The 27,555-nt window shown below is 39.4% G+C and overlaps 1 protein-coding gene across 1 annotated transcript in view; it reads left to right on the plus strand.

Annotated features, from left to right (window-relative positions):
• The window catches only part of ror1 (receptor tyrosine kinase-like orphan receptor 1), a 358,626-nt gene that overhangs the window by 246,726 nt on the left and 84,345 nt on the right, over positions 1-27,555 (plus strand). Inside the window, exons 3-4 of the mRNA XM_061883694.1 lie at positions 19,921-20,211; positions 20,487-20,520. Of these exons, the coding sequence (XP_061739678.1) occupies positions 19,921-20,211; positions 20,487-20,520 (325 nt within the window). The remainder of the gene's footprint in view (positions 1-19,920; positions 20,212-20,486; positions 20,521-27,555) is intronic.

Below are 27,555 nucleotides of genomic sequence, written 5' to 3' on the forward strand. Positions count from 1 at the left end.
ATCCCCATTTTGTGTTATTACTTTGTAAAACTGGTATCTAAACATAGTGTAGCTCTCTCTGTGAAAGCAAGTGCTTCTACAGCAGGAATTCAAATTCTGCATTTATACAAAATCTGGCAAGACACCAATGCACTGCAGTTATTTTTTTTTTTTTTTAATTCTCATTAAAAGTGGGTTTTTTTCCTTTTTGTGTTGAGCTATTTAAAACAAAGCATAAACGTTAAAAAATATATTAATTGCAAAGTAATTGTTCATGGTAATAAGAACTTGAAAATTATCCGTCTGGGGTAAAAAATGTTTACTTGGGATTAATCACAATTAAGTTTGAGGTAACTGAATGTAATTACGATTAAATGTATGTGTGCGTATGTATGTATGTATATCTCTCTCTCTCTCTCTCTCTCTATATATATATATATATATATATATATATATATATATATACAGTATATGTATATATATGTATGTATATATGTGTGTATGTATATGTATGTACATATATATATGTATGTATATATACATGTATGTATGTATATACTGTATATATATGTATGTATGTACATATATATGTATGTATATATGTATGAATATATATGTATGTATATATTGATATATATATGTGTGTGTGCATGTGAATTTAGATGTGTATATATATTTATATTTAATATGTGTAAATGTGAGTGTGAATGTTGTCTGTCTATCTGTGTTAGCCCTGTGATGAGGTGGCGACTTGTCCAGGGTGTACCCCGCCTTCCGCCCGATTGTAGCTGAGATAGGCGCCAGCACCCCCCGCGACCCCGAAAGGGAATAAGCGGTACAAAATGGGTGGATGGATGTATTATATATGTATATATACACAAACGCGTGCGTGCGTGCGTGTGTGTGTGTGTGTGTTGTTTTTAGTTTGAACACACATGTAATGAAGCTGAATGTTCAGGGATATTTAAAAGCTAAAAATGATGAAAACTGACATGATAAACAACATAACATATGAAAGCTACAGTCTAGTTTTTGTGTAGCAACATGGAGGAACTAGTGTATTTTTGTGTGTCATTTGGAGTCCGGCCCCATAACCAACATCTGTTCCTTATCTGATGGGTGGATGGTGATTGCGCCACCTGTTTTGTCTTCAGGCGGGGAATGGTTTAGATTGACCAAGAAGACAGCATTCAGGTAGCATGACTTTATCAGCATGCATCAGTAGCAGGAAGTTATGCTGAAAGAGCCTCATTATTGGGCTCAGCAATACTGGGATGTAATTAGGTGTGTTGATAGTTTACATAGTTTTTCGTTTTTTTTTTTTTCATTCACTTATTGCTTCCTGTCCTCTCGCGGTTGGAGAGTGACCCGATTTTAATGAAATACACCTTCAGCCATCGCTGGCAGGGCTACACTCGGTGGGTGTTTAGTTAGCTGTGCAGCCACTCGGGTTTCTGGGCCTGCAAAGCACTGCCATGCTCACGATAGTCAACGTATAGAAAGACATTTTCTGGTCAAACAAAAAAATGTGTAAAAAAAAAACAAAACTATTTTGGAATATGAATAGGTTGTGTGTGTTGCGGTTGTGTGGGGGTGTGCACTGGTTTAGATATGCGAGAGTGTGATTGCACAAACCCTCCGCGAGAGAATGTCGGTTGATGACAGGGCACCATTTAGACGCCTGCCACAAGAAAGAGAAAGGGTTTGATTTTCACGGTGATCCTAGGGCCGAATACCACAACACTCACCACAGGACAATTGCATACAGATCGGCTCTGTTGCAAAGAAACCAGCCGGACGTTTTCCTCTTTGTCCTTTTAACATTGCGGATCCTAGTTAAGTTTATCATTGCTTTTTTTTTAATGCTTTCCACTGCTTTATTGTCAACAATTGACGTGCTCAGGCACGCCGCTGCAAAGACCGTTTAAAGAAGCTCTTCTGATAAAACGATGAGTAAGAAAGTTGCTCATTTTGTTTGAGCCTCTTGTTGATTTAACAATGCCGATGACTTTTGTCGTGTTTAATGTGAAGAGTAACGGTGGAGTAACGTTGCAACAGGAGGTTATTTAAGTAACAGTCATTAGCATGAAGTGACGACCCATAAAATAAATATAGGATAGAGACTTAGACTTCCTTTTATTGTCATTCATTTGTGAACTTTACAGTACAGATAAGAACGAAATGTTGTTGCATTAGCTTGTTGTAGTGCATAATAAAAGAGCAATAAGGGGCAGATATAAATACATATATTGTACAGATAAATATATTACACTTTTGCATATGCATCCATATTTATGGATGTATGTTATATTGTCTTCATATTCCAGCGAGTTAATTAGTTTTTGGAGGGAATTGAGGGGATTATTATGATGCGTTTAAGAGTATTATGAGGGAAGAAGCGGTTACAGTGTCACGACGAGGGGGATTTCGCAACTTACTGAGAACTCATTGTTCTCCTGGGATGCAATCGGACTTTTCCGGACAAAGGTAGCAGGTAGGACATTTATTATTATTATTTATTAACTACACAGGACAAAAGATAGGAACTAAAACAAAAGGAAAGTGTGCCGATTTCACGAGAGGCTAAGGCAGTGGTTCTCAAATGCACTGGAAAAAATGCTGATCTAAAAATGAGTTAAAAAAACAATGAAACAAGACATTTTTGCTTGAATTGAGCAAAAAAATCTGCCAATGGAACAAGTGAAAATTGTCTCAACAAGATTTCTTGAAATAAGACATAATTTCTAAGACTGACATGACTAAAAAGGTCTTAAAACAAGTATTAATAACTCATTTTTAGTTATATTTTACTTGGATGGTAAGATTTTTCCGTCTCATAATAAGGTTGTGATGCTTGAAAGTGGTATTTTTCTCCTGAAAGCCAGCATGTATTTTGATACCATTCTTTTCATTTCAAGTGTATTTCACTTATTTTAAGTCTGATATTTGAGAAATTGTTCTAGATTTAAGAATGCCATGTACTTGAAGTGAGAATAGAAAGAGGCATTTTGAGACAATATATCTTGAAGTTAGCATAACAGACTACAATTAGGGGTTTTTGAGTCATAATTATTAGCAATATTGTTCTCAATTTAAGACATTACCAGCTCAAAATAAGGCAAGTAAATGAGAATTATTCTCGCATTCAACGTTTATTCGTCAATAAATGTTTGCACTGGCATGCTTTTTTCACGGCTCACTGTATGCATAACAGTATATCACAAAAAATATTTATACATCTTGGTGTAACTCTGGTTATAAGTGATATTGTCTGAAATTAAGTTCATAGACATAATTTGACTAGAAATAAGACGAATATTCTTGGCAAGATTTCGAGTTTTTCCAGTGTGGGGGTACGCGTACCCCTGGGGGTACTTGAAGTTATGCCAAGGGGTACGTGAGATTTTTTTTTTAATATTCTAAAAATAGCAACAATTCAAAAATCCTTTATAAATATATTTATATATACTTCAACAAAATATGAGCAAGTTCATTGACAGCTACAATTTTTCTGGACATTTTCCATAAATAGTGATGTTTTTTGTGAAGAAATGTTTGGAATTAAGTTCATGAATCCAGATGGATCTCTATTACAATCCCCAAAGAGGGCACTTTAAGTTGATGATTACTTCTGTGTAGAAATCTTTATTTATAACTGAATCACTTGTTTATTTTTCAACAAGATTTTAGTTATTTTTTATCTTTTTTTCCAAATATTTCAAGAAATACCACTACACTGTTTTACAATTAATCAACTCAGAAACTGACGACATAGTGCTGTATTTTACTTCTTAATCTCAAAGTTGAGTTTATACCAAAATGGATACATGGATGATACAGCAGAGGATTGGGAGAATGTCATGTGGTCAGATGAAACCAAAATAGAACTTTTTGGTATAAACTCAACTCGTTGTGTTTGGAGAAAGAAGAATACTGAGTTGCATCCCAAGAACACCATACCTACTGTGAAGCATGGGGGTGGAAACATCATGCTTTGGGGCTGTTTTTCTGTTAAGAGGACAGGACGATTGATCCGTGTTAAGGAAAGAATGAATGGGGCCATGTATCGAGAGATTTTGAGCCAAAACCTCCTTCCATCAGTGAGAGCTTTGAATGGTTGACCAAATACTTATTTTCCACTATAATTTACAAATAAATTCTTTAAAATTCCTACAATGTGAATTCCTGGATTGTTTTTTCACATTCTGTCTCTCACAGCTGAAGTGTACCTATGATGAAAATTACAGACCTCTGTCATTATTTTAAGTGGGAGAACTTGCACAATCGGTGGCTGACTAAATACTTTTTTGCCCCACTGTAAATTGGCCCTAGTGTGTGAATGTTGTCTGTCTATCTGTGTTGGCCCTGTGATGAGGTGGCGACTTGTCCAGAGTGTACCCCGCCTTCTGCCCGAATGCAGCTGAGATAGGCTCCAGCGCCCCCTGCGACTCCGAAAGGGACAAGCGGTAGAGAATGGATGGATGGATGGAATTGGTCATCTTTGCTGTTAGTAGGCACATGCCTAAAATAACTTAAGCTGCATTTAGAAGTCGATGGAAAAATTAGAGCCATTAAATATGTGTACGCTTTATTATCTGATTAGTCGACGAATCATTAAGATAATTGTTGACTAACTGACTATCAATATGGTAAATGGGTTGTACTTGTATAGCGCTTTTCTACCTTTTTAAGGAACTCAAAGCGCTTTGAAACTATTTCCACATTCACCCATTCACACACTGATGGGGGGAGCTGCCATGCAAGGCGCTAACAGGGTCCCATCAGGAGCAAGGGTGAAGTGTCTTGCTCAAAGACACAACGGACATGACTAGGATGGTAGAAGGCGGGGATTGAACCAGGAACCCTCAGGTTGCTGGCACGGCCACTCTTCCAACTGCACCACGCCGTCGTTGGTTGCAGCCCGAGTTTTCATGCAAGCATTTATTGGTGTACATGTTAATATTTGCCATTTTTGATGCATTTGCAAAACTAAAAGCAACCAAATGCTTGCTGTGCCACAATACGTAGTTTTTCCTTCCAAATGAACATTCCTACTCATAATGAACATTACTATAATCCCAGTCAAAGGATTACATTGGCAAAGTAAAGAGGTTAGAATGCAGGAACAAAGAATAAACGAACTGCGGTTACAATAACAGCTAAAGTTCGGATCTGCAGGCTTAGTATTACATACAAACTATTACGAAAGGTATTATTGTATCATCTCATTCTGCCTTGAATATCCATTTAGAGAGCGCGTTAAAGCAAATAGACGACACTTGAGCCGGTCTCTGGTCTTTTTTGTCAACGTCTGTGTAATTGTGGCTTTCCGGAACGAGTGTCAGAGTGTCCTTGAGCAAGAAACTTAACCCATAATTACTCCCAATGAGCAGGTTGCATGTGGCTGTGAGCAATTGGGGAAGGTTGCACGCTGTATAGTAAACCAATGAAAAAAGCCTCGTCATTTTCACTGAGGGCCTGATTTACTAAGATCCATACACCACACGCTAAACAGCGTGTGCAAAAAATAGAATAGCGTGTACTATTAGTGAACGTGTTGCGTGTGCAATTGCAAAGTGATGCAGACCGCCTTATTTAAAGTTAAAGTACCAATGATTGTCACACACACCCTAGGTGTTGCAAAATTATTCTTTGCATTTGACCCATCACCCTTGATCACCCCCTGGGAGGTGAGAGGAGCAGTGAGCAGCAGGGGTGGCCGCGCCCGGGAATCATATTTGGTGATTAAACCCCCAATTCCAACCCTTGATGCTGAGTGCCAAGCAGGGAAGTAATGGGTCCCATTTTTTATAGTCTTTTGTATGACTCGGCCGGGGTTTGAACTCCCAACCTAAACACTAGGCCTCTGAGCAGGTCTTAAATGAGGATTGTTATGTGTGTTATACGGGGTATCATCACAAATACACTCATTTACTGCACTTGTACCTGTTGCATTTTGCTATGTTTTTAAAAATGTAGTAGTCATGTGTTACTTTTTATGGGATTTTTAGAAGCAGTCCTGCAATGCATCTACAAAACCCAAAACCAGTTGTGTAAATCGTCAACAAAAACAGAATACAATGATTTGCAAATCATTTTCGACCTATATTCAGTTGAATGGACTGCAAAGACAAGAAACTGGAAAACTTATTTTTTTTTTTTTTTAATATTAGCGCATTTTGAATATGATGCCTGCAACATGTTTCAAAAAAGTTGGCTCAAGTGGAACAAAAGACTCATAAAATTTAGAAATGCTCATCAAGCAGGCTAATTGGGAACAGGTGGGTGCCATGATCGGGTATAAAAGCAACTTCCATGAAATGCTCAGTCATTCACAAACAAGGATGGGGCGAGCGTCACCACTTTGTGAACAAATGCATGAGCAAATTGTCAAACAGTTCAAGAACAACATTTCTCAACAAGCTATTGCAAGGAATTTAGGGATTTCACCATCTGCGCTCCGTAATGTCATCAAAAGGTTTAGAGAATCTGGAAAAATCACTGCACGTAAGCAGCAAGGCCCAAAACCAACATTGAATGCCCGTGACCTTCGCTCCGACATCAGTGTGTAAAGGATATCACTACATGGGCTCAGGAAGACTTCAGAAAACCACTGTCAGTAACTACAATTTGTCGCTACTGCTGTAAGTGCACGTTAAAACTCGAAAGCCATAGTCATTTATCAACAACACCCAGAACTGCCGCCGGCTTCGCTGGGCCCTGGTTCATCTGAGATAGACTGATGCAAAATGGAAAAGTGTTCTGTGGTCTGACAAGTCCACATTTCAAGTAGTTTTTGGAAGCTGTAGGCGTTGTGTTTTCCAGACCAAAGAGGAAATGAACCATGCGGACTCTTATCGGCGCTAAGTTCAAAAGCCAGCATCTGTGATGGTATGGGGGTGTATTAGTGCCCAAGACATGAGTAACCTACACATCTGTGAAGGCACCATTAATGCTGAAAGCTACATAGAGGTTTTGGAGCAACATATGTTGCCATCCAAGCAAGGTTATCATGGACGCCCCTGCTTATTTCAGCAAGAGAATGCCAAGCCACATGTTACAACAGCGTGGCTTCGTAGTAAAAGAGTGCGGGTACTAGACTGGCCTGCCTGTAGTCCAGACCTGTCTCCCATTGAAAATATGTGGCGTATTATGAAGTGTAAAATACCACAATGGAGACCCCAATCTGTTGAACAACTTAAGATGTACATCAAGCAAAAATGGGAAAGAATTTCACCTGAAAAGCTTCAGAAATTGGTCTCTTTTTAAGTTAATGAAAATCTCTGTTCAATCGTTATAATCGCGTTAACGCTGACAGCCTTGATATAAATACAACAACACCAACAATATGGTTAGAGTGTCCACCCTGAGATCGGTAGGTTGTGGGTTCAAACCCCGGCCGAGTCATACCAAAGACTATAAAAATGGGACCCATTACCTTCCTGCTTGGCACTCAGCATCAAGGGTTGGAATTGGGGGTTAAATCACCAAAAATGATTCCCGGGCATGGCCGCCGCTGCTGCTCACTGCTCCCCTCACCTCCCAGGGGGTGATGGGTCGAATGCAGAGAATAATTTCACCACACCTACTGTGTGTGTGACTATCAGTGGTACTTTAACTTTAATTACTACCAAAACCAAGATATTTGTACAAATAAGAGCACTGAAAATTATCAATCTCATCACGCTAGTATCGATTTGATACTGTACTACTCTCAGTGTCAATATTGTCACTATTTTGATGGATCCGCCCAATTCCAGGACAAACGAACGGGGAACGTTTACGTTACTGTTTTTCAAAATGTAAGCCGGTCCTTCCGATAGAGAGGACTTCAGTTGAGGTGCAGCAGCTTGAGAAAAATAATGATAATCCAATTGTTAATGTCTACTAAGGTATGTAATGTTAAAGGCGGGAAAAAAGTATTTTTACTTCCTATACACGTGCTTACATTTTTTTAACTATATTTTTAGGGAATATTATATTATTGGGAGAGACTGGAACTGAAAAATGTTGTATTGATTGAGACTTTTATTAGTAGATTGCACAGTATCAATCAATCAATCAATCAATCAATGATTATTTCTATAGCCCTAAATCACTAGTGTCTCAAAGGGCTGCACAAACCACAACACAAACCACTACGATATCCTCAGTAGAGCCCACATAAGGGCAAGGAAAACTCACACTCAGTGGGACGTCGGTGACAATGATGACTATGAGAAACCTTGGAGAGGACCGCATATGTGGGCCACCCCCTCCCCTCTAGGGGAACCGAAAGCAATGGATGTCGAGCGGGTCTAACATGATAATGTGAAAGTTCAATCCATAGTGGATCCAACACAACTGTGAGAGTCCAGTCCAAAGTGGATCCAACACAGCAGAGAGAGTCTTGTCCACAGTGGAGCCAGTAGGAAACCACCACAAGTGGAGGCGGATCAGCAGCGCAGAGATGTCACAGGCGAGCGCTCCATCCTGGGTCCCGGCTCTGGACGAGCGGTCCATCCTGGGTCCCGACTCAGGACAGCCAGCACCTCATCCATGGCCACCGGACCGGACCCCCTTCAGTGGGACAGAGGAGAAAAAGAAAAGAAACGGCAGATCAACTGGTCTAAAAAGGGAGTCTATTTAAAGGCTAGAGTATACAAATGAGTTTTAAGATGAGACTTAAATGCTTCTACTGAGGTAGCATCTCGAACTGTTACCGGGAGGGCATTCCAGAGTACTGGAGCCCGAACGGAAAACGCTCTATAGCCCGCAGACTTTTTTTGGGCTCTGGGAATTACTAATAAGCCGGAGTCCTTTGAATGCAGATTTCTTTTGGACATACAATCGGCAAGATAGGCTGGAGCTAGACCGTGTAATATTTTATACGTAAGTAATAAAACCTTAAAGTCACATCTTAACAGTACAGTACATATTCCGTACAATTGACCACTAAATGGTAACATGTTCAAGTCGGGGTCCACGTTAATCAATTCATGGTATCATGTCTGTGGTATTGTTTATTGTCTGTTGGTATTCAACCAGAAGAACCTCGAGAGGTCAGAGGTCACTGACCTGAAAGAGGTCCTGCTGGTCCACAAAAGTGGTTTTGATGGGGTAGAGGTCAGGGTTTAGGGTTTTTGATGCCAAATTGTGCAAACATGCTCTTATAAAGATTGCTTTGATAATAACATGTATAGCAACAATGACCCTCTTTCACAAAAATGTTCTTCCATTTCAGCCCATTTTGTGAAATCAAGGACTGTTAAAACTGTTTAATATAATAATTTGATATGTATTCTACACTTAAAAAAGCTCTAAATCCAAATGGATCTCAGTACAGTACTGCAGTGGTTCTCAAATGGGGGTACGCGTACCCCTGGGGGTACTTGAAGGTATGCCAATGGGTACGTGAGATTTTTTTTTAAATATTCTAAAAATAGCAACAATTCAAAAATCCTTTATAAATATATTTATTGAATAATACTTCAACAAAATATTAATGTAAGTTCATAAACTGTGAAAACAAATGCAACAATGCAATATTCAGTGTTGACAGCTAGATTTTTTTTGTGGACATGTTCCATAAATATTGATGTTGATTTTATTTTTTGTGAAGAAATGTTTGGAATTAAGTTCATGAATCCAGATGGATCTCTATTACAATCCCCAAAGAGGGCACTTTAAGTTGATGATTACTTCTATGTGTAGAAATCTTTATTTATGATTGAATCACTTGTTTATTTTTCAACAAGTTTTTAGTTACTTTTATATATTCTTTTCCAAATAGTTCAAGAAAGACCACTACAAATGAGCAATATTTTGCACTGTTATACAATTTAATAAATCAGAAACTGATGACATAGTGCTGTATTTTACTTCTTTATCTCTTTTTTTCAACCAAAAATGCTTTGCTCTGATTAGGGGGTACTTGAATTAAAACAATGTTCACAGGGGGTACATCACTGAAGAAAGGTTGAGAACCACTGCAGTACTGTACAGTAGGGTTGGGGATCTAAGAGTACCTTAAAATGCAATACAATAATATCCACCCATCGCATTATCATCTCCATATTTTAATGCTGCAATAGGGTTGAAACAAAAACAAAGAAAAAAGTACACACTCTAGCTCAGTGGTCACCAACGCGGTGCCCGTAGGCACCAGGTCGTCCATAAGGACCAGATGAGTCGCCCGCTGGCCTGTTCTAAAAATAGTTCAAATAGCAGCACTTAACAGTGAGCTGCCTCTATTTTTAGAATTGTATTTATTTACTAGCAAGCTGGTCTCGCTTTGCTCTACATTTTTAATTCTAAGAGAGAACAAACTCAAATAGAATTTGAAAATCCAAGAAAATATTTTTAAAGACTGGGCTTCACGGTGGAAGAGGGGTTAGTGCGTCTGCCTCACAATACGAAGGTCCTGCAGTCCTGGGTTCAAATCCAGGCTCGGGATCTTTCTGTGTGGAGTTTGCATGTTCTCCCCGTGAATGCGTGGGTTCCCTCCGGGTACTCCGGCTTCCTCCCACTTCCAAAGACATGCACCTGGGGATAGGTTGATTGGCAACACTAAATTGGCCCTAGTGTGTGAATGTGAGTGTGAATGTTGTCTGTCTATCTGTGTTGGCCCTGCGATGAGGTGGCGACTTGTCCAGGGTGTACCCCGCCTTCCGCCCGATTGTAGCTGAGATAGGCGCCAGCGTGCCCCGTGACCCCGAAAGGGAATAAGCGGTAGAAAATGGATGGATGGATTTTAAAGACTTGGTCTTCACTTGTTTAAATAAATTAATTTTTTTTTTTACTTTGATTCTTATAAACTTTCAGAAAGACAATTTTAGAGAAAAAATACAACCTTAAAAATGATTTTAGGATTTTTAAACACATATACCTTTTTACCTTTTAAATTCCTTCCTCTTCTTTCCTGACAATTTAAATCAATGTTCAAGTTGTTGTTTTTTATTGTAAAGAATAATAAATATATTTTAATTTAATTCTTCATTTTAGCTTCTGTTTTTCAGACGAAGAATATTTGTGAAATATTTCTTATAACTTCCATCCATCCATCCATTTTCTACCGCTTATTCCCTTTCGGGGTTGCGGGGGGCGCTGGCGCCTATCTCAGCTACAATCGGGCGGAAGGCGGGGTACACCCTAGACAAGTCGCCACCTCATCACAGGGCCAACACAGATAGACAGACAACATTCACACTCACATTCACACACTAGGGCCAATTTTAGAGTTGCCAATCAACCTATCCCCAGGTGCATGTCTTATAACTTATTATGATTCAAATTAAAACAAATATATATTCTGGCAAATCTAGAAAATCTGTAGAATCTAATTTAAATCTTATTTCAAAGTCTTTATAATTTGTTTAAACATTTTTATTCTGGAAAATGTAGAAGAAATAATGATTTGTCTTTGTTAGAAATATAGCTTGGTCCAATTTGTTATATATTCTAACAAAGTGCAGATTGGCTCTAACCAGCACCCATCAGGAGCAAGGGTGAAGTGTCTTTCTCAGGACATAATGGACGTGATGAGATTGGTACTAGGTGGGGATTGAACCAGGGACCCTCGGGTTGCGCAAGGCCACTCTCCCACTGTGCCACGCGGTCCCCTTTAGCGTCTTCTACAACCTGTCGTCACCTCCGCTTTTCCTACTTACAAATAGCTCATATTATAAGTGGCTTTTACACTCACACAAGTGAATGCAAGGCATACTTGGTCAACAGCCATAAAGGTCACACTGAGGGTGGCCGTATAAACAACTTTAACACTGTTACAAATATGCGCCACACTGTGAACCCACACCAAACAAGAATGACAAACACATTTCGGGAGAACATCTGCACCGTAACACAACATAAACACAACAGAACAAATATTCAGATCCCTTGCAGCACTAACTCTTCCGGGACGCTACAATATACACCCCCTGCTACCACCAATCCCCGCTCCCTCCAAACCCGCCCACCCCCCAAACCCCATCTTCCGAATTTGGAGGTCTTAAGGTTGGCAAGTATGTTTTATGTGCTTAAGTGTGCCTCCTGACACTGCTTAAAAAACATCCAAATCAAGTTGGAAAGTTCTCTCTTTGATATCAATGAGTACTCATGACTCCCATTTGTATTAAATATCTAGTGTATACATGACCTCGCTAATTCTATTGCACGTAAAATTGGGATTGGGATTTTACTTGCATACTAATATCAACCTATGCAGCCACTGAGGTTTGACTATCTGAGACTCCCCTGTACATATTTTTTCTTCGGTATTTGTGTTGGCCCATGTGTGAAACCAGAAGCATTTTTGCTTGCTTAAGGTCGGTTTGGGGGTTGAGGGAAGTTTCCAATGTTTTTTTGTTTTTTTTCTAAACCAATGTTTGTCCTGCACGTTAGGCTCTTAGGTGGCTCTCTTTGTTGTTTTCCACAGGACACCGCAAGTAAAGTGGTGGTCTTTGAAATTGTTTGTTTTACCCCTCTCTGTCACGCAGCGCATCGCTGGGGGCTCTGATGAATCTGATACATTTATTTTCCAAAATGTGTATGAGTCAAACAGTCAATGAGTTGCTAAGTTCGTAGCATTGCTCCTGCGGAAGTGTTTTGCATTATGGTCACCATGTTTTTCAACCATTTTTACAGGCATGTGTACCATTTTTTTAGTTTCCAAAACAAATTTCAAGTCAATCCAACTTCATAACTTACTGGAGTGGTTTTCAACCAATGTGCCGTGGCACACTAGTGTGCCTTGAGATACAGTCTGGTGTGCCGTGGGAGATTATATAATTTCACTTATTTGGGGTAAAAAATATTTTTGGCAAACCAGTAATTATAGTCTGCAAATAATTTGATGTTTTTGAGTGTTGGTGCCGTCTACAGCTCGGCAACGTAACCGTGTTATACTCTTCTATACAAGTAGGTGGCAGCCGGTAGCTAATTGCCTTGTAGATGTCGGGAACATCTACAACAAAAGGTGAGTGCTCCTAAAAAAATGCATTGAAGCTTGAGTAAGGCTATGCAGAACTAACCTAAAACCTAGCTGGCTACAAAGTAAACAAAAACAGAATGCTGGACGACAGCAAAGACTTACTGTGGAGCAAAGAGGTCGGAACATTACATCACAATCAACAATGTTCCCACAAAGAAGGATAGCAACAACTTAAATACTTTTGATTGCTAAAACAAAGCAAAAACCCTTAAAGAAGACATGAAACTGCTACAGGAAAACACCAACAAAACAGGAAAAGCCACCGAAATAAGAGCACAAGACAAGAACTAAAACACTACACACAGGAAAACAGCAACACCTCAAAATAAGTCACACTTTGATGTGACAGGTGGTGACAGTACACCTACTTTGAGACAAGAGCTATAGTGATGCATGCTTGGTTATGCTTTAAAGTCATAACAACTATTGCAAAAAAAACTTTTTTTTTTTACTGTCAACTTAGTTTCGTTTTTAATGATTTCTGCTGGTGGTGTGCCTCTGCATTTTTTCAACGCAAAAAATGTGCCTCGGTTCAAAAAAGGTTGAAAAAGACTGACTTACTGTAAGTAAACCATATAGACTCCTAACCACAAACTGCTTCCAACTCAAAAGTTCTGTACTTCTACGCAAGCAAATAAATAAATAAATGATAAATGGGTTGTACTTGTATAGCGCTTTTCTACCTTCAAGGTACTCAAAGCGCTTTGACACTACTTCCACATTTACCCATTCACACACACATTCACACACTGATGGAGGGAGCTGCCATGCAAGGCGCCAACCAGCACCCATCAGGAGCAAGGGTGAAGTGTCTTGCTCAGGACACAACGGACGTGACGAGGTGGGATTTGAACCAGGGACCCTCGGGTTGCGCACGGCCACTCTCCCACTGCGCCACAGTTAACAAACTTAAATGGTTCTTAAACAAGGTTCGAATTTCTCCATAAGAAACAATGTAAACATGAATAATGGCTTTCAGCCTCGACAGAAGTCTTTATTATTATCCATCCATCCATCCATCCATTTTCTACGCTATCTTCAATTATATTTTAGTAAAAGTTTATACACATTGACTTGTATGGTATACCGGTATTAGTATAGTACCGTGATACTAATGAATAAAATTCGGTACTATACCGCCTCTGAAAAATACCGTTCCGCCCGCCCTCCGCGCCCCTGTCGTCATCACGTCGTGTCATTGCTGGTTTTCGAAAAACAAACGAGCATGTTCGGCAGCGCACAATCACGGAGTACTTACAAGCAGACACAGTGTGTAGACAGTAAAGAGAGAATGAAGGCATTTTGGCTTAAAAACTCACAATAAATGTGAAGTTATAACACTGAAACACCCTCAGGAAGAGGTGCTTTAAGACAAGGCTAGCTAGCTAGAGTCGGCAGTGTTTTAACTGCTTCTAAATCACTAATCCTTGTCTCCATGGCGACAAATAAAGTGAGTTTCTTACAAGTATCATCCCTGCAGGACGAGCAATGGCTATACATGCTTCACTACACACCGTAGGTCACCGGCGTTAAAATGTGAACAAACGCCATTGGTGGATCTACACCTAAAATCCACTGTAATTATATCAAGTACAGTAGCGTATTTAGTTGAAACTACTATGATTACGTCGATATTTTTGGCATCACAACATCTTTCGTTTTTTAAAATTTTACATTATGTTTATAAACGCAGGAAATATGTCCCTGGACACATGAGAACTTGAATATCACTCAATGTTTACTTATATAGCCCTAAATCACTAGTGTCTCAAAGGGCTGCACAAACCACTACGACATCCTCGGTAGGCCCACATAAGGGCAAGGAAAACTCACACCCAGTGGGACGTCGGTGACAATAATGACTATGAGAACCTTGGAGAGGAGGAAAGCAATGGATGTTGAGCGGGTCTAACATGATACTGTGAGAGTTCAATCCATAATGGATCCAACACAGTCGCGAGAGTCCAGTCCAAAGCGGATCCAACACAGCAGCGAGAGTCCCGTTCACAGCGGAGCCAGCAGGAAACCATACGAAGCGGAGGCGGATCAGCAGCGCAGAGATGTCCCCAGCCGATACACAGGCAAGCAGTACATGGCCACCGGATCGGACCGGACCCCCTCCACAAGGGAGAGTGGGACATAGGAGAACAAGAAAAGAAACGGCAGATCAACTGGTCTAAAAAGGGAGTCTATTTAAAGGCTAGAGTATACAAATGAGTTTTAAGGTGAGACTTATGTATGATCCTGTAACTACTTGGTATCGGACTGATGCCCAAATGTGTGGTATCATCCAAATCTAATGTAAAGTATCGAACAACAGAAGAATAAGTGATTATTGCATTTTAACGGAAGTGTAGATAGAACACGTTAAAAGAGAAAGTAAGCAGATATTAACAGTAAACGAACAAGTCGATTAATAATTAATTTTCTACCACTTGTCCTTAATATTTTTGACAAAATAATAGAATGAAAAATGATGTGTTACTGCATACTTAATTAGCTAAATTAGGAGTCTTTCTTTGCTTACTTACTAATAAAAGACAAGTTGTTCACTATTTTATTTAAGCACAAACTTGCAATGTTTAATGTACCGTAAGATTTTTTTTGTTGTTAAAATAAAGCCAAAAAGGTAAATGTTTGTGGTCCCCTTTATTTACAAAAGTACCAAAAAGTATCTGAATTATTTTGGTACCGTGACCAGTACCAAAATATTGGTATTGTGACAACACTACATTAAACACAATAAACATGAGTATACAGTACTGTATATAGAAACTAAGGGGTTATGTGTCAACTTTGTATTTAATAACAAAGCCAAAGCAACAACTTGCTGAACTGTCTTCATTTACAGATGCCTTTCATTTTAATTATCCATCCATCTATGTATTTTCTACTGCTTGTCCCTTTAGGGCAGGGGTGGCCATTACGTCGATCGCGATCGACTGGTCGATCTCGGAGGGTGTGTCAGTCGATCTCAAGCCAGGCATTAAAAAATAGACATAAAAATGAGCAATCATCAATCATACCAAGACTTGACTTTCGTCAGTTGTTTGACATTCTCGGCACCCGAGGATCTTGTGAGATGACGCTGGCTGCTGCGAGCTCATATTTAAGAAAAAAATCACTCACAGGGCGGACGCAGAGAAACACATTTTATTTCTAGAGACTCCGTACCTACTGTCAAAACTCTAAAGACCGACTGCACAGTTCCTGTCTTCACCATAAAAGACCTGTTTCATCCTGCCTGTGCTAACAAAATAAGAGTCTCAGAAAGCTAGCGTGTACAAGCTAGCAAGCTACGGAGTTTGATGCCAATGTATTTCTCCCCCGCCCTCAGCGACCGCTTTCTCACTTGCTTGCCCACCCGCACAGTCACTGACGTCACTGACGTCACTCACCTGCTGCCAGACATTAAAGGGCCACACACATATGCTACTCTCATAACAAAGTGTTTAAAAACGAGTATGCAAGTTGGACAAATGAGATGCCAAATCCAACCACTTTCATGTGGTATTGGACAGAAAGGAGGACTTTTTTTTTCCTCCATTTGAAAATGCGGACGTTATCAGCACCACTGTCTAATTCCAATCAATGCAAGTCATCAGAATCAAATACACCAACTTATATTCTTGTCTTCATGAAAGAAAGGAATCTATGTGTGTTAAACATGCTTGTATTATCATTAAACACCATTAACTTGTTAACAAAAATGTCTCTTTCATAAATAAATAAATATAAATTATAAATAGGAATGAGGTAGATCTCCTCGACTTGGTCAATTGAAAAGTAGCTCGCCTGCAGAAAAAGTGTGAGCGCCCCTGCTTTAGAGGTTCCATCCATCCATCCATCATCTTCCGCTTATCCGAGGTCGGGTCGCGGGGGCAGCAGCCTAAGCAGGGAAGCCCAGACTTCCCTATCTCCAGCCACTTCGTCTAGCTCTTCCCGGGGGATTCCGAGGCGTTCCCAGGCCAGCCGGGAGACATAGTCTTTCCAACGCTTTAGAGGTTGCATGGGTCTATTTATAGTAAATCGGCTTCACGGTGGCAGAGGGGTTAGTGCGTCTGCCTCACAATACGAAGGTCCTGCAGTCCTGGGTTCAAATCCAGGCTCGGGATCTTTCTGTGTGGAGTTTGCATGTTCTCCCCGTGAATTCGTGGGTTCCCTCCGGGTACTCCGGCTTCCTCCCACTTCCAAAGACATGCACCTGGGGATAGGTTGATTGGCAACACTAAATTGGCCCTAGTGTGTGAATGTGAGTGTGAATGTTGTCTGTCTATCTGTGTTGGCCCTGCGATGAGGTGGCGACTTGTCCAGGGTGTACCCCGCCTTCCGCCCGATTGTAGCTGAGATAGGCGCTAGCGCCCCCCGCGACCCCAAAAGGGAACAAGCGGTAGAAAATGGATGGATGGATGGAAACGTTCGTACAATGAGGGCTTGTAAACAATCAAGCTTCTACTGTATCAATTTGGGACTTGCTAACCCTCCAGATTTTCCCGAGAGACTCCGCTCTCCCGGTATCCACCCTGTGGCATTAAAGGGGTCCCACAATGTGTCAACAAAACTCTCGAATAATATTTGTCGCTGACACATTTATTTATCCACAATATTCAGTTACGTCATTGCTCGTCTTTTTCTTGACAAAAAATGAGCATGCGGGGGTGAGCGCGACCGGCGGAAAGAGAAAAAATGTCAGTTGCCTCTGGCAACAACACTGTGGGTAAAAACATAGAAAAATTGGGAACATTTCTCCCTAAACACGTCAGACATGAATAACTTGCTTGGTTTACAAAGCGGAGTACGTCCTAAAAGGGATCTGGAGGACTTGCTCCTTGACTCTGCTCTGTAAGCTTGTTAGCTTGCTAGCTAACAACAGATAGACAAGGTTGACAAAACATTGATTTAACCTAGGCTGACCATATTATGAAATCCCAAAAAGAGGACACATATATGACACATATATAAAGTATTCCTCTTTACTGTTAGCACATACTTAAAAATGTATCAAGCTGAATTTAAAAGCCGATTGCTGAATTACAGTCACTGAATCCAATGAGGTGACTAGGTGAAAATTTGCCAATGATACTTGAACTTGCTTTAAAAATAATATATTTATTTAAATAAAGCATTTTTTCTCCTCTGTTGACAGCAGTGTTGACCTCATCAAGTCATAAAAATGGGCTCCCACAGTACATTTTTGGGGTCCCAATTTATTGTAAGTGTTTTGAAAACAAATGATAAACCTATGCATTGTCCTGTTATATCTCACATTCTATATCGTGTTTTGGGGGAAAAGGATGTCATAATCGTTACTTCATTCATTAAAAGAAGTACTAAAAAAAGACAAATGTGTATCCATCCATTTTCTACCGCTTATTCCCTTTTTTTGGGGGTCGCGGGGGGTGCTGGCGCCCATCTCAGCTACAATCGGGCGGAAGGCGGGGTGTATGCATAGGTAAATGTATTCAGTTATAAACATTCATTCACTTTCTTCTTTCCTTCACAGATCTAAACTTTACCGCTGCTGGTATTTTTTAAAAAAATTTTATTTAATAAGTTGTAGGTGTATTTATTTCAGTATAAAAGTGTAAAAATTGTTTTGCTTCAGTCATGAAATGATGATAATGGCGTGCCAGGGCATACATACATTTTAAATTTAATGCTCAAATCTCTCAACTTCAGATTTATTACTCATTTCAAAATGTTTTAGTTTTTTTTATGTGTTTTTTTTGTTTGTTTTCCGCCCTTTTTTGTCAAACAAAAGTATGTTGTTTTTTTTATGGCAAACACACAAAATATATAAAATCTTCCACCAAAATTATTTTTCAAAGTGGAACATTTGATGTGACGTAATCGGGATTGAGGTGGAGGTGGGTGTTTGCAGGGGGTGTATATTGTAGCGTCCCGGAAGAGTTAGTGCTGCAAGGGGTTCTGGGTATTAGTTATTTTGTGTTTATATTGTGTTATTGTGCGGATGTTCTCCCAAAATGTGTTTGTCATTCTTGTTTGGTGTGGGTTCACAGTGTGGAGCATATTTGTAACAGTGTTAAAGTTTTTATTACGGCCACCCTCAGTGTGACCTGTATGGCTTTGACCAAGCATGTCTTGATTGGCAACCGAGTCATTTCTCCAGTCTCTCGCTCTCTCTGTCTCTGCCCCTCCCTCACGAATTCTGCTGCGCACCACTTTCACATTTTTTTTCTGATTTTAACCCCTTCCTAACATTGAAAATACACGCAGCCCTGACTCAAAGCCCCTGACATTTGAGGCATCTAACAAATCCCTCCCGGACACCCGGGATAGCTTCGCAAAAGAGGACAAGTCCAGGGAAAAGAGGACGTATGGTCAGCCTATTTAACCATCATTTTAACCCACCAGCTAAACTTTGTCTATATCAATTCAGGTGCTTTATTCCTTTGGAACTTCAACTTTTTGAGGAAACTAGATAGCATTGATGCTATTTTGATGCAATTATAATTGTGATACTTCGTTTTATTTTGCACTTAGCCTGTCTTTGCTTTAAAATATATAAAAGGTTAATAGTTATTTCTTTTATCTTTGTAACAGCCTAATGAGCAACACAGTTACAGTAAAAATAAATATTTATGAACAAAGTATTCCTCTTTACTGTTAGCACATACCTAAAAGTATATCAAGCTGAATTCAAAAGCCGATTGCTGAATTACATTCACTGAATTCAATGAGTTGACTAATTGTTTAGTCAATGACCCCCAGAGACGTATATTTGACATTGTTCACACGTTCTTTTTAAAACAAAACGACTAAATGCACTGGTGACAGGACTCCCGACCATGTTGATTCAAAATACAAATTTAAGGTACAGGTCGGCGTTGTTTAAGACATGTCTGATATCACGGTTATTAACATGAATTCGCTGTTGTTTCCTTCTCCTATTGTTCAAAACTATTTGTCACATTCAATCCCTCGATATGTTTTGCATTCCTGTCTTCCAGGGTCATTTTTCATCCGTCTTGAGACGCCTATGAACAACATAACCACATCTCTGGGCCAGACAGCCGAGCTGTTTTGCCGCGTGTCCGGCAACCCGCCGCCGACAGTGCGCTGGCTGAAAAACGACGCACCCGTGGTGCAGGAGCCACGCAGGGTCTCTTACCGCACTACGCCATACGGGTCCCGTCTCCGCATCCGCAACCTGGACACCACGGACACTGGCTACTTTCAGTGCGTCGCTACCAACACCCAGGGCACGGTGTCCACAACAGGCGTACTGTTCGTCAAATTTGGTAAGAAACGTATCAAATAAGTGCCAGTGGAAGCTCAGCAGTCCAGAAGTGCTTGGCAAGACTTACAAAAACACTGAATGACGTTCCGAAAACATTTTACAAGTAGAGTTTAACACTTTTGGTATGATTTGTACTTCTTTCCTTGCTTCAGTTTTTCCTGGCTTCACGTTACGACCCTTTGCCTATTCTTGCTCAGAGCTGGCAGCTAGCACACAGACAACTTTGTTGATGATAATATTTCTCCTACTAAATTATCTCATTGTCTTCCTTTCCAGGTCCACTGCCTCCCCCTTTACCGGGACGACCAACGTAAGTTGTTTAATGTCATTCTAGCTAATCGGTACTCGATTGTTTTCATTCAGTACTTCTATCTCCTGGAATCTTTCAGGTCTATGTGAAGTTGAAATTATGCCTGGGTATTGAACTCTGGCAGTGATGCCAGACTTTCAAATGTTGCTTAGTCTCGTTAAAGACACATAGTATGTAACCATTCACATCATGCCATTTTATTTTATTGGTGCCACTTTTTGTGGCTAAACAAAAGAGTTTCATTGAGCCCTAAACGCCTTCTGGTTTGAGCATCATCACCTCACATGGTTTACATTACTTAATACTTTGCAAAAGTTAATTTGTCCAATGCGGACTATGCAAAAGTTCATACTTCACTAATCTTATGTTGATGTTGATTCTGAAGCATGTATGCAAATTATAGAGCTGGATCTGGTTTGGATATGTGTAATGGCAATATAAACAAAATAAGAGGGAAAACCACAGAGTGAGATATCCTAAAATACGTAATCAAGCTTTGATCATAAAATTGGAATCAGATATCTGCCGATGTGAATCAAGTGTAATCCATTTATAAATGGGTTATACTTGTATAGCGCTTTTCTACCTTCAAGAAACTCAAAGCGCTTTGACACTATTTCCACATTCACCCATTCACACACTGATGGAGCAAGGGTGAAGTGTCTTGCTCAAGGACACACCGGACGTGACCAGTGTCACGAGGGGGGTCGCAGCTCACTGCGGGGTCGTTCTCCCGGGATGCAGAAAAGACAAGTCCGGACAAAGCTTGAAGGTAGGAGTATTATTTATTGTCATAAATCATAGCTTAAAACAAAAAACAGGAAACAAGCAAAAGGAAAGTGTTCCGTTCGCACGAGAAGCTAAAGAACCACAACTTAGCACTCGGATCATGAACTAGGAAACGAACTAGCTGTGGCATCAACAAACAAGACTCACATGGACCAGGCATGAAGCAAACAATGACGCCAAGCTGACTGACTGGCAAAAGCAGGCTTAAGCAAAAGCAGGTTCGCTTTCCACCTATTGACATCCAAAAAGTCGCTGCTGTTGTGTCCTTGGGCAGGACACTTCACCCTTGCCCTCGGTGCCGCTCACACTGGTGAATGAATGATGAGTGAATGATCGGTGGTGGTCGGAGGGGCCGTAGGCGCAAACTGGCAGCCACGCTTCCGTCAGTCTACTCCAGGGCAGCTGTGGCTACTGATGTAGCTTACCACCACCAGGTGTGAATGAATGATGGGTTACCACTTCTCTGTGAGCGCTTCGAGTATGTAACAATAGAAAAGCACGATATAAATCTAATCCATTATTATTATTATTATTATTATTATTATAAATTGTCCCTCTGATTAGACACAGGTGAGTGTCCCGAACACCAGAGGCAGGTGAAAACAATAGGCAGCCATGGCAACCAAACCAAACTCAGAGGTGTCATAAAAAGGAAGTAAAAGAGTCCAAAACTAACAAAAAATAACAAAAACATGATCCAGACCACGGATCATGACCACTCGAGTGGTAGAAGCTGGAGATTGAACCAGGAGCCCGCAGGTTGCTGGCACCGCCACTCTTCCAACTGCGCCACGCCGTGTAACAGACAGATTAGTAAAACCCCAAATACAAAATAGAACAGTATAAGGGCCAATCTGCCAAAACGGTACCATTTGTGTCCCCCAAGAGATAGCATATATAAATGCATGACAAAGTTAACTGTAAAAGGTTGTTTCACAAAGCAAAGTGTCCTGCACATGGATCTGATTGCATAATGAACTACAAAATGACTCAGAGAGAACAGAGCTCCTCTCTCCCTCATTAGTAAAGAATTATTTTTTTAAAATCCTAAATCTTAACAGTGATCCAGATCATCCCCCAAATCCAATCATTTGTTTCTTATCCCATTACTGACATTTCAATAAAGTTCAATCAAAATATATTGCTAGCTAACAAACAGATGGACAAACAAACCGCATAACCCAAGGCAGGGGTGCCCATACTTTTTCCCCAGGTGAGCTACTTTTTAAATGACCATGTTGAGGTGAACTACCTCATATATATATATATATATGAGGTAATGTCTGGTGTGGCATTGTTTTGCTGAAATAAGCAGGGGCGTCCATGATAACGTTGCTTGAATCGCAATATATGTTGCTCCAAAACTTGTATGTACCTTTCAGCATTATATATATATATATACAAACACATATATTTATTTATTTATCCGTTTTTGTTCACATGTTAAAGGTGTACAAAATGCACGTGTGTAACACATAGATTCCTTTCTTTCATGAAGACAAGAATATAAGTTGGTGTATTACATGATTCTGATGACTTGCTTTGATTGGAATCATACAAGATGCACAGTAACTTCCACGTTTTCAATTTTACATCGTGGAGGAGAAAAAAAATTCCTCCTTTCTGTCCAATACCACATTGAAGTGGTTGGTTTTGGCATCTTGTTTGTCCAACTTCCATACTCCTTTTTATACACTTAATACATTGACGGTAAACTCTGTGGCTGGCTCTTGTGTTTGCTCTAGTTCTCAGAGACTCTTATTTTGTTAGCGCAGGCAAGATGGAGCAGCACTTTTATTGTGAAGACTTGGGCTTTTGACAGGAGGTAAGGTTGATATAAAAACTGTTTCTCGCCTTCCTGACAGTGTTTTTTTTCCTCCACACTGAGCTGGCAGCGGCCAGCATCATTTCACAAGATCCTCGGGTGCCTTGAATGTCAATCAAGTGACGAAAGTGATGTCATAGCGAGGATTTATGATCGCTAATTTTAAGGTCTATTTTTTTCAATGCCTGGCTGGCGGTCGACTGACACACCCTCCGCGATCGACCGGGGGCCAGCGATCGAGGTAATGGGCACCCCTGACCTTAGGTCAGTGGTTCTTAACCTTTTTGAGGGTACCGAACCCCACCAGTTTCATATGCACATTCACCGAACCCTTCTTTAATGAAAAATTAAAAAAAAATATTTTTAAATTTTTTCAAATTCAAGACAAAGTTATGTTTTTTTTACTAGTGCACACAATGAACCGTGCATGAACATCACCTTGTTCAAAGAACAAAACCAACACAGTGCATGAACTCACAACAAATTACACACTTGCAAATCGGATGGAAAATTAGAGGAAACATTGTTTGGGGGTATACATAATACTTACACTTCCTTTTTTTATTGTCATTCAAATTTTAACTTTACAGTACAGATACACCGATAGGGAGACTTTTTTATTTACACGATTGATTGATTGATTGAATGAGACTTTTATTAGTAGATTGCACAGTACAGTACATATTCCGTACAATTGACCACTAAATGTTAACACCCCAATAAATTTTTCAACTTGTTTAATTAAGTCTCTAAGGCCGACTCACCGAACCCCTAGGGTTCAATCGAACCCAGGTTAAGAACCACTGCTCTAGGTAATTAATTATTGATTAATTAATAATAATTCTTAATTAAATAATAATTACAATAACAATATAAATGAAATTGCCATTGTTGTGCCTGTTTGTTTTTGTCGTCTGTCACTTAAAAACAAGCTTTTATTGATTGAATGAGACTTTTATTAGTAGATTGCACAGTACAGTACATATTCCATACAATTGACCACTAAATGGTAACACCCGAATCAGTTTTTCAACTTCTTTAAGTCGGGGTCCACGTTAATCAATTCATGGTACAAATATATACTATCAGCAAAATACAGTCATCACACAAGTTAATCATCGGAGTATATACATTGAATTATTGTCATTATTTACAATCCGGGGGTGAGATGTGGAGGTGGTTGGGGTGGGGGGGGTTAGGTTTAGTTGATATCAGCACTTCAGTCATCAACAATTATATCATCTGAGAAATGGACATTGAAACAGTGTACTGTAGGTCTGACTTCGTAGGATATGTTCAGCGAGCAGTGAACATAGTGAGCTCAGAAAGCATAAGAACAAGTATATACTTTTTATTATTTACATTTGATTATTTATAATCCGGGGAGGTAGGATGTGTTGGGGGGAGGGTGTTAGTCTAGGGTTGTAGTTGCCTGGAGGTTTTCTTTTAGAGCGGTTTTGAAGGAGGGCACTGTGTTTGTCTCTGTGGATGGAGGCGGGGTTGCTAGTATACACACACACACAGAGAAGTTCAGGCTCGTAATGTAAACATAAGGTAACATAGTAGAAATTATTTCGGATCAGGCCCAAGATCTACTGAAGATCAAATTGTAACTTATCCTAAAAGTTTCATTAAAATCTGCTCTGCTCTGTCGTTGAAAAAAAACGGAGTGAACCGTCTTTTCAGTCATCCACTCTCTTTGTCTCTGTGGATGGAGGCGTGGTCGCTGGCATAATCACACACAAAAGTTCAGGCTAGTAATGTACATAAGGCAACGTTGTAGGAATGAAGTCTTGCGCTGTGAACTACGTTAGATAAGGAATCAGTTCAGTCCAAAGAAAACTTAAGTGCAGTGATATGAGACATGTCTAACAGAAATAATATAGCATCAGAAAACCTTTAAGAAAAATTGTAATGTGTGAATGTGACCACAAAAATACTGGGCAAACTTAAGATGTATTTAGGACTGTCGATCTTTGAAGGAAATGGTTTTGGTAAACTGGCATGAATGACTTAGTCTTGTCGGGAGAGAATGGATTGAAACGAAAACGGTTGTCCTTGGACAGCAACCGGAGTGATGGTGGGCTAATCATCATTTGTGTCACGGACAACATTGTCACATTTAGAACGCATAATGATGCGCAAAGATTTCACCCCCAGATGCAGCAGGACCAGAAAGGCAGGATAGCAGGTTGGAGCTTTTTTTAATATACAAAAAGGTAAAATAACACTGGTACAAAAGCAAAGTAACGTCGTGCATACGCACGGGAAGCTAATGCTAATAGTTAGCAAGCATAGAGTTCAATGTCCAAGAGAACTGACGTGCAGAGCGCACTCGAAGCTAAGACGCGACTTAGCAGGGTAAATACAAAGCAGAATAACAAACGTGACTGTCGCTTATCGCAAACTATCAGCCAAGAACGAACTGAGGTAGAATGCAGGCTTAAATACTAAAGTAAACAATTGCCAACAGGTGTGCGTCAAAAAGCATAGCAGGTGGAGCAAATGAGAAACCTTGGAAACGAGATAAAACAGGAAGTGCAAAACTCAGAACAGAAAGAGTCCAAAAATAATTAGAAAACACAAAAAAGGACTCAAAAGACGGACTAAAGTTGTGATCCGGAAACCGGATCACAACAAACATATTAGCTTTAAAATTGTGTGGCAGATTTCAAAAATCAGAGACATGTGATGCAGAAGCTTTTTGAGAAAATGTAAAGTTATTGCATCCTGTTTGATTCTGCAAGACAGAATGTTGGGAAAAATAACTACCGACTTATTAGAAACTGTAAAATCCCCCTTGGTGTGGCTTTGATCTCTGTGGTCTTTGTGGCTTTGATCTCTGTGGTCTTTTTCGTCCCTTCCATGTTGGTCTTAAGTACATACTTTTTGTGGCATTTGGTCTTAATAGTTGATGTGTTCATGTTGATTTGAGGGTGAGGTTTTTGAGTTTAGCCACAGGCAAACTTAAAGCTGACATGCTACAAGATTAAAAACGTTTAAAGACAGTTTAAAAAAAAAGTGTGGTCCTGTCCCTGGGCTCATCATATCCAAACATTATATATTCCTATTTCTAGACAATCTGGAATTGTGTTAATGGAATATTGACCTGTATTATTCCCTAGAATACAGTTTAACAAAGACGCGTCTTCCTATACTGAAGGTCTAAAGGACATGCAAACTAACAGGTAATTGCGGCGCGCTTACCACCAGTCATGTGCCACTCTGTCACCCCCACACACACACACATGCACACACACGCACGCACACACACACACACACACACACGCACGCGCACACACACACAGTAAATAACATTTAACACTGACTTGTTTTGTTTCTACACTTCTGTGTCTCATTTGCAAATACTGTTCTTTATTGTATTATATAGCAGACTTTGCATGCAGTTACAATTCCAAGATGGCAGTAGTGTATATACGGCAGGGGTCACCAACCTTTTTGAAACCAAGAGCTACTTCTTGAGTACTGATTAATGTGAAAGGCTACCAGTTTGATACACACTTAAATAAAATGCCAGAAATAGCCAATTTGCTCATTTTACCTTTAATAAATAAATCTATATGTATATAAAAAAAATGGGTATTTTTTTTCCTTTTACGGAAGGTTTTTGGTAATGAATAAATGATGAAAAAAACACTTAACTGAACGGTTTTAAAGAGGAGAAAACAGGAAAAAATTTAAAATTAAATTTTGAAACATAGTTTATCTTCAATTTTGACTCTTTGAAATTCAAAATTCAACCGAAAAAAAAGAGAAAAACTAGCTAATTCGAGTCTTTTTGAAAAAAATTTAAAAATTATTTATGGAACATCATTAGATTAATTTGAGAATTTTGATGACATGTTTTAAATAGGTTAAAATCCAATCTGCACTTTGTTAGAATATATAACAAATTGGACCAAGCTATATTTCTAACAAAGACAAATCATTATTTGTTCTAGATTTTCCAGAACAAAAATTGCAAAAGAAATTCAAAAGACTTTGAAATAAGATTTTGACTTGATTACACGGATTTTCTAGATTTGCCAGAATATTTTTTTTAAATTTTAATCAACACAAGTTTGAAGAAATATTTCACAAATATTCTTCGTTGAAAAAACAGAAGCTAAAATGAAGAATCAAATTAAAATGTATGTATTATTCTTTACAATAAAAAAATACATTTACTTGAACATTGATTTAAATTGTCAGGAAAGAAGATGAAGGAATTTAAAACGTAAAAAGGCATATGTGTTATAAAATCCTAAAATAATTTTTAAGTTTGTAATTTCTCTAAAATTGTCTTTCTGAAAGTTATAAGAAGCAAAGTTAAAAAAATGAATGAATTTATTTAAACAAGTGAAGACCAAGTCTTTAAAATATTTTCTTGGATTTTCAAATTCTATTTGAGTTTTGTCTCT

Source organism: Nerophis ophidion, linkage group LG22, assembly GCF_033978795.1.
Source record: "Nerophis ophidion isolate RoL-2023_Sa linkage group LG22, RoL_Noph_v1.0, whole genome shotgun sequence".
NCBI classification, from domain to species: domain Eukaryota; kingdom Metazoa; phylum Chordata; class Actinopteri; order Syngnathiformes; family Syngnathidae; genus Nerophis; species Nerophis ophidion.